At 39.1% G+C, this 6,631-nt stretch overlaps 1 protein-coding gene across 2 annotated transcripts in view; it reads right to left on the reverse strand.

Annotated features, from left to right (window-relative positions):
• The window catches only part of LOC149820944 (squamosa promoter-binding-like protein 1), a 49,452-nt gene extending 44,696 nt beyond the window's left edge, over positions 1–4,756 (reverse strand). Inside the window, exons 1-2 of one of the 2 annotated variants that reach the window (XM_089982795.1) lie at positions 3,914–4,756; positions 1,350–1,531 (exon numbers count right to left, since the gene is read on the reverse strand). In XM_089982795.1, the coding sequence (XP_089838921.1) occupies positions 1,350–1,531; positions 3,914–4,488 (757 nt within the window). In that variant the 5' untranslated portion in view covers positions 4,489–4,756. The remainder of the gene's footprint in view (positions 1–1,349; positions 1,532–3,913) is intronic. The other variant, XM_089982794.1, reaches the window with a different exon arrangement.
• Between the last annotated feature and the right edge of the window lie 1,875 nt (positions 4,757–6,631).

Below are 6,631 nucleotides of genomic sequence, written 5' to 3' on the forward strand. Positions count from 1 at the left end.
GCAGCAATTCGGATAGCTTCTGACCTTGTATATCATGAGAGAAGCAAGCACATAGACATCACTTGTAATTTTATAACAAAGAAGGCTGAAGCCAAGTTGTTTCAGATTTCCATATCCAGACTCATCTTTAACTTGCCAATATTCTTATAAGGCATTGGGCAGATTAAGACTAAAAAGAGATCACTGGCAAGTTAAGGATGATCGATATCCTCTCTGTAACTTGAGGGGGGAGTCTTGAGGAGTACATATGATAAATCTAACTTGTATAGGAGCACTTTTTGTCTTCTCACCCATGTATACATTTTTGTCATTTCTTATTTTTCTATGGGTGTTTTGTCCACAGAAATTCATCCTAATACTTCATACGTAATATATGTTCTTGTTTTGGAAGTGAATGACACAATTGAACTATTCCTCTCTCAAACCCTCCATTAGCTGATACTATCTCCCTTCTCCAACATGACTCTTCTCTATTTCTTTATTTCTACTACAGGTACTTGAGGGGAATCAGCCACAATGTAGGAGTAACCGACTCCAAGAATAGGTGTCCAAAAAGATAACTTCAAACATGGGAGATGAAATCATTCTCGATGGCAATACACCCATGAACAGCAATTATATCATTATACCATATAATATGCATGTTTTCTATGCATACATGTAAGCATTCATGTGCATGAAAAGGACAGAACCAAGTGCATGCTCAACATCCTTCCAATAAAAGCAACAAAGCAGCAGCCAAAAAATCATCCATATCCAAACCAATCACATCAAAAGGCTCACATAAACAAACATTAAAGTAGTAGCCTAGTAGGTAACAAATGAACAAATTCCCCCAAAAACCACATCACCATAAGCGAGTGCCAATAAAAGAAAATTACAGAAATATATCCTTCTGCATTGGAAAGACAAAAGATGGAAGCATTTGTTCACAGCAGCATAGCAACACAACAAAAAGTACTATACAGCCTTTCGTTTCACATTAATGAATCCAACACCTCATCAGAACTACTAAGCAGAAGAATATTTCAATCATCTATAGAATTGGCAACAAGGTTTCATTCCAAACATCATGGTTCCTTTGGATTAGCTTGTTTTCTATCCTTCTTATGAAGTTTACCATGGGTCAAGACTTCAAGTACATTATGACTATTTTCTCAAGAAAAAGAACTGATAAAAAAAGTTCTAATGCAGTTTTGTTATGGAACAAGCATGGCTCAAAAGTTTTCGAGTAAACTATGACACATTCAAGGAAAGGAAGAAAGAGGAAGAGAAAAAGTCAATGAATAATTACACATTGATAAATAGCTAATGTCATAATATGATAATAAGAAGGCTGAGAAATTTACAATGTAAATTTGATAGTATTCTGAAGAGACTTATCAAGATGTAGCTTGTGGCAGAATCATCATTCAATGAATTCCCAGCAACCACAGTCTCAGGCTGTGTTTTCCTTCTCCGTATATTATGACCTGCCAAACGCCTCCTACAGCTTCGCTTCCCTTCATCAAATTCTTCAAGAACATGAAACCTATCCATGGGTCATGAAAAATGTTTAACTAACTGACGAGAAAAGGTGAAAAAACATCAAGGGAATAAGGCACAAACATCAAGCAAGATGTCACTAGAAATTTCAATTGCCAACAACAAACAAATGTCACTGCCATCAACATGATCACACAGAGAATGCAACAACATTCAGGCACATGCTAGCTTGTGGATGGTGAACAGCACTCAGCAGATATGGTTAATAATTTTGTAAAGCAAGAAAAAAATGCATTAGAAAAATCAAAAAGTTAGCTTTCAACTACAAAGTGTAAAACTAATATCTGATTTCTGGGCTAAATGTGATTTAAGTTATAGGGTTTTTTTGCAAATTAGTCCATGTCTTAGTTTCATTTGCAAAATGGTCCCTGCCTCATATCATTTTGCAAATTCGTCCTTTTCTTTTTTGAAGTTATTGCAAAGTGGCCCTTATGTCAAACGGCTGTTAATTTAACCATAGTTATCTGGTCAAGAAAATGACCAAAATAACCCCTTCTTTCCCTGTCACCCGACTACCCTCTTTTCTCGATGACCAGTAACCTCTATGCTCTTTCCCTCCCTATCCACGACACCAGAATCTCTCATCTCTCCACCAACTCTCTCTCTCTCTCTCTCTCTCTCTCTCTCTCTCTCTCTCTCTCTCTCTCTCTCTCTCTCTCATATGTCAACAGTGCCAGAAAAGAAAGCAAGAATCTCACACTCAGTTGCTAGATAATCCACATAAGGTTTTCTGCCTCCTCATTGAAGACGAAAGCTTCAATATTTTGCCTCTGTTTTTTGGTTACTGTCTCTACTTTTTGTGATTTTTTAGCATTTGATGCACTTTTTTCTTGATTGAGAGTTTCATGTGATTTGTTCTTGCATATTGACCCAGGCAACACATTTTTATGTTCTCGAACTGTTTACAAAATCATTGTTTCTTAGTCTGAGGTGTCGATTATATTTGCAAAACCGTCCCTTACTAATTTTTTTGCAAAAACATCCTTCAATGAGGGTAGAATAGTAACTTCATCAGCATCTAACGGCTGCAGTCAGAGAATGGGAACAACTATTAACCCTAAAGAAAACTTTGCAAGGATGAAGTAAAAGAAGGGTGGATTTGCAAAACAAAATAAGGCAGGGACCATTTTGTAAATCAGTCATAAGGCAGGGACTAATTTGCAAAAAAAACTAAGTTATATCTGATGCATGACAGCTTGCATATCAAATATTAAAATGGCAAGAATTCAAAAGAATATAAGATATGCATGGCGGCTGCATAAAATGCAAACCAAGTATGCTTCTCATAAAGAATCTTCAAGATAGATGAGGGGAAAAAAAGACACAAAAGGTTCATCCTTCACTTCATCTGGCATGATAGCATCAACCAAAGAAAAAAAAGAAAGGTAGTAAACGATAGTTACTCGGAGCTAGGTGATGGCTCTAAGAACATCTACGGAAGATCAGTTCTTCCTTGGCTGCTCTCGGCTATGTGAGGACACATGATATGGTTTGAGAAAATAATAAGCACATGGTTGATGTTCTTAAGCCCTTTTATCTTAGAACTTTTTAAGACCTCCCCAAAACACGCTGAACTATTCTATACCGTTCTAAGAAAGGCTTGAATCCAATACATGAAAGGAGCCATAAACAAAAACAAAATAAAAAAGAGAATCCTAAACAAAAAGGTTATTTACAAGAAGAAACTAAAATCAACACCCCACAACGATTGCAACCTCCAATTTGGTTAGAGCATCACAGAAAAAGTAACAAATGGATGATAGAAATCCAGCACCATACCAATACAGCGGCATACAAATCATCCTTCTATACAAAATCTAGATAACATATCAACTTGATCAAATTTGAATCAGGTCACTAACACTGAAAATAAGGAGAAAAGCACTAAAGAAAAATAACTTCAGATTTAAAACTTCCATACAAGTGTTTTCCTAATTAAACAGTTGAATCTATAGCATTTTCAGAAACCCCACCATTCCAGAATTGATCTCCAACATTCACGGTTAGTGAATCTGAAAATATGGGCAGTAGCACTTTTTTGAAGCACAAATATCAATGAATTTTAATAGCATGTCAACATTTAAATCGTTGATGGTCCTCTGATACTTTATACTTCATAGTTAAATCAATATTGTTTCCAAAACTTCTCCCATGACCGGTAGTCAAAGTTTGTATTCTACGGAATTGAACAAGCCAATGCTACAAATTCACCACACAAACATGAAATACGAGGGGAAGAGAAAAAAGAAAAAGAAAAAAGCACACATTCTGTAACACAAAATTCCGTTGCTCTTTTCTTTCTCTGTTTCAGAGAAATCCCGAGTCAATGAAAACCAAAAAAAATATTTGAGAAAGCCCACAAGCTCACCTACTACACTGCTGGCAAAACCTCTGCATGATCCCGCCGACTATCACCATGCCCGCCTTGGAATGCGCCTCACAGACCTTATGACGGCGATGGTAGTCCTTCGAGTTGCTGAGATCCGCCCTGCAATCCTCCACCTGACAGACCGACCTCCCCGTCGAAGTAGACGGTCCCGATCCCGGTCCCCGTTCCTGCACCTTCGACCTCTTGCAGTTCCTTCCCTCTACTTCATTCGCCTCCACCACCGGATAAACATGCTCCCCGAGCTTCAACGCCAGAAGCCCACCGCCCTCCGCCTCCGCCTCCTCCTCCTCCTCAGCCAGAACTCGCCGCCGCTTCTCCGCCTCGCTCTTCCCCTCATCCGACCCGGACGAAGAGCCCTCCCCGCCCACCAACGGGAAAAATTGGCGGCTGGCCGGAGCTCCGTTCAAAGGGCTAGCAACGAACAGATCCCCATCCCACCTCCAACCGCTCACCTCCCATTCTCGGCTCTGCATCAAACCCTTCCCTTTCATCATAAGCCCCGGAACGCTTCCGGCGTAGAACCGGCGTCTCTCGCCACCGATTTCGGCCTCCATCCTTAAAATTCACCACCAGCAACACGCCGGAAACACCCCCCCTCCCCCAAAAAAAAATCCCCTAACCCCTATCGACACTGAAACAACAAATCCTACCTCCTCCGATCCCCAAACCCATACAGAAATTGGAAAAAAAAACACACAAAACGCAAACCCTAATTCCCTCTAATGGCCGTCGCTGTGACCCCAAAAGTGGAGAAACAAGACGCACTCGAACCCATGAATCCACAGTAGAACTACCCACATCCCTCTTACCCTACCACCCTGCTATAAATTTCAACAACCCACAAAAAATAAAGGAAATTGAGAACGAAAAAAAGAGAACAAATAAAAAGAAAAGAGAGAAACGCAAAAGAAAAAAATGAAATTAAAAAAAGACCTAATTTGTCCAAATAAAAAAGAAAAAAAGATCGTACCACCGGGAGCAGTTTTCACAGTACAAGCTTTGCCTACCATAAAATAAAAGAGCTACAGGCCAAAAAAAAAAAGGTTAAAAAAATGTAGAGGGTTAATTAATATTAATTTAATCCCCAACAGACACAGTACAAGGGAAAAAGAGCGTCAGTACAGCGGCGAAAAGAGAGAGAGAGATTAAAGCTGTTCTAATTTAAGGTTTAACTTATTAAAGTTCGATTTATAAGTGGGATGAGTGATTACTCCGTATCGTGTGGGTTGGTGTGGTGGCTTGCGTGACTACTGAAATTACCAGTTTACACTTCAGATGCACGTGGGATGAGGATCAATCTGGATGGTCAAATTTAAAGATCCACGGCCAGTGTATAAAGGAAATGGAGAACTGAGCTGGAATTTCTTTCGTGGAGGACGACGGTCCACATCGTGGACCTTCTGACGTAAGCATCAATGCGGGGTTAAGTGGACTGGTGCACATGGCCACAGTTGATTGGTCGTCCGGTGTTTGGGGGATGACTTCAGCCACAGTCCACAAACCTCCTCCTTCAAAAAGTTACCGACAAGTAAATATCTCGCGATATTTTGAATATTCGGTTTAAAAAAAAAATTGAGAAAAATATATGTATACACGATGACTCGAAATAACTATAAAAAGAGCTTTAAGGAGTCAACATCACGATATTTTTGAAATGGATTTTTAGTATAATATCGGCCTTTGGAATCAGCCCATAGTTTCAAATTTGGAGTAGGGGTGGGCAACCGGTCCGGCGGTTCGATGGGCCAAGCCGACCCAGGTTTGGGCCATGAGTTTAGGCGAGACCGATAGGTACCGGGCCGAAACCCGGCCCGTTATATACGTTAGCTTAGCTCGAGTCGGTCTGCGGGCTGACTGGATTGGCCTGAGTTATTTATTAATTTTTTTAATAATATAAAATTTTAAATTTTAACTATTACATAGTAACTTAAATAACTATTATTATGTCATAGGAACTTACTATGCTCTATTAATCCATAATTTCAGTCAAACATTTATGCATTTTTAGGATAGGGCCAGGCCCGACCTGGCCCACTTCACATTGAGCCAATGGATGGGGTCATGTGCTTTTCTTCAAACCCGAGCCCATTAAGAACAGGGCTGGGCGGGTGAGGTCCATCAGCAGGTCATGTTGGCCCGATGCCCACTCCTACTTTGGAGTGAAAACGCCTGAGTGGGGCCCAAATTTTTTTATTTTTTGGGGACCTACAGTTTTTTTTTTCTTGAATGAATTCCCGCAAAACCCGCTCTTTGTAACTTCAAAGATCAGTCTCCACTGCTGATGTTCATACCGTACCGATGAATTTGCATTTTTCAAGTAGATCAAACTACACAGATGGGTTTTACCCATGTTACCCATGTTTATTTTGTACAAAACGTATTTTCCTATAACAATTTAGATGTGGAAGACCACCTTTTTTCTATTATTGTATTTTGGTGCAATCTAAACCGTTCGTTCTTATTCCCAATTCAAATGTACTTAAAAAATTAAGTTTATTAATCAACAAGCTTTATAAAAGTAAATGAACCATGATAAATCAATGCTTACTGTCAAAATTGCTTAATAATGCATGAGTAATGAGTTTTCTATGTAAATTTTGTGGTGCACATATCCTAACTAAAGACCGATATATATATATAAAAAGGATGCATGAAAAATATAAATGTAAAATATAAACTATTAAATTATATATGTAT

The sequence above is a fragment of the Nuphar pumila genome, chromosome 12 (genome assembly GCF_984573655.1).
Source record: "Nuphar pumila chromosome 12, dmNupPumi1.hap1.1, whole genome shotgun sequence".
In the NCBI taxonomy this organism is placed as follows: domain Eukaryota; kingdom Viridiplantae; phylum Streptophyta; class Magnoliopsida; order Nymphaeales; family Nymphaeaceae; genus Nuphar; species Nuphar pumila.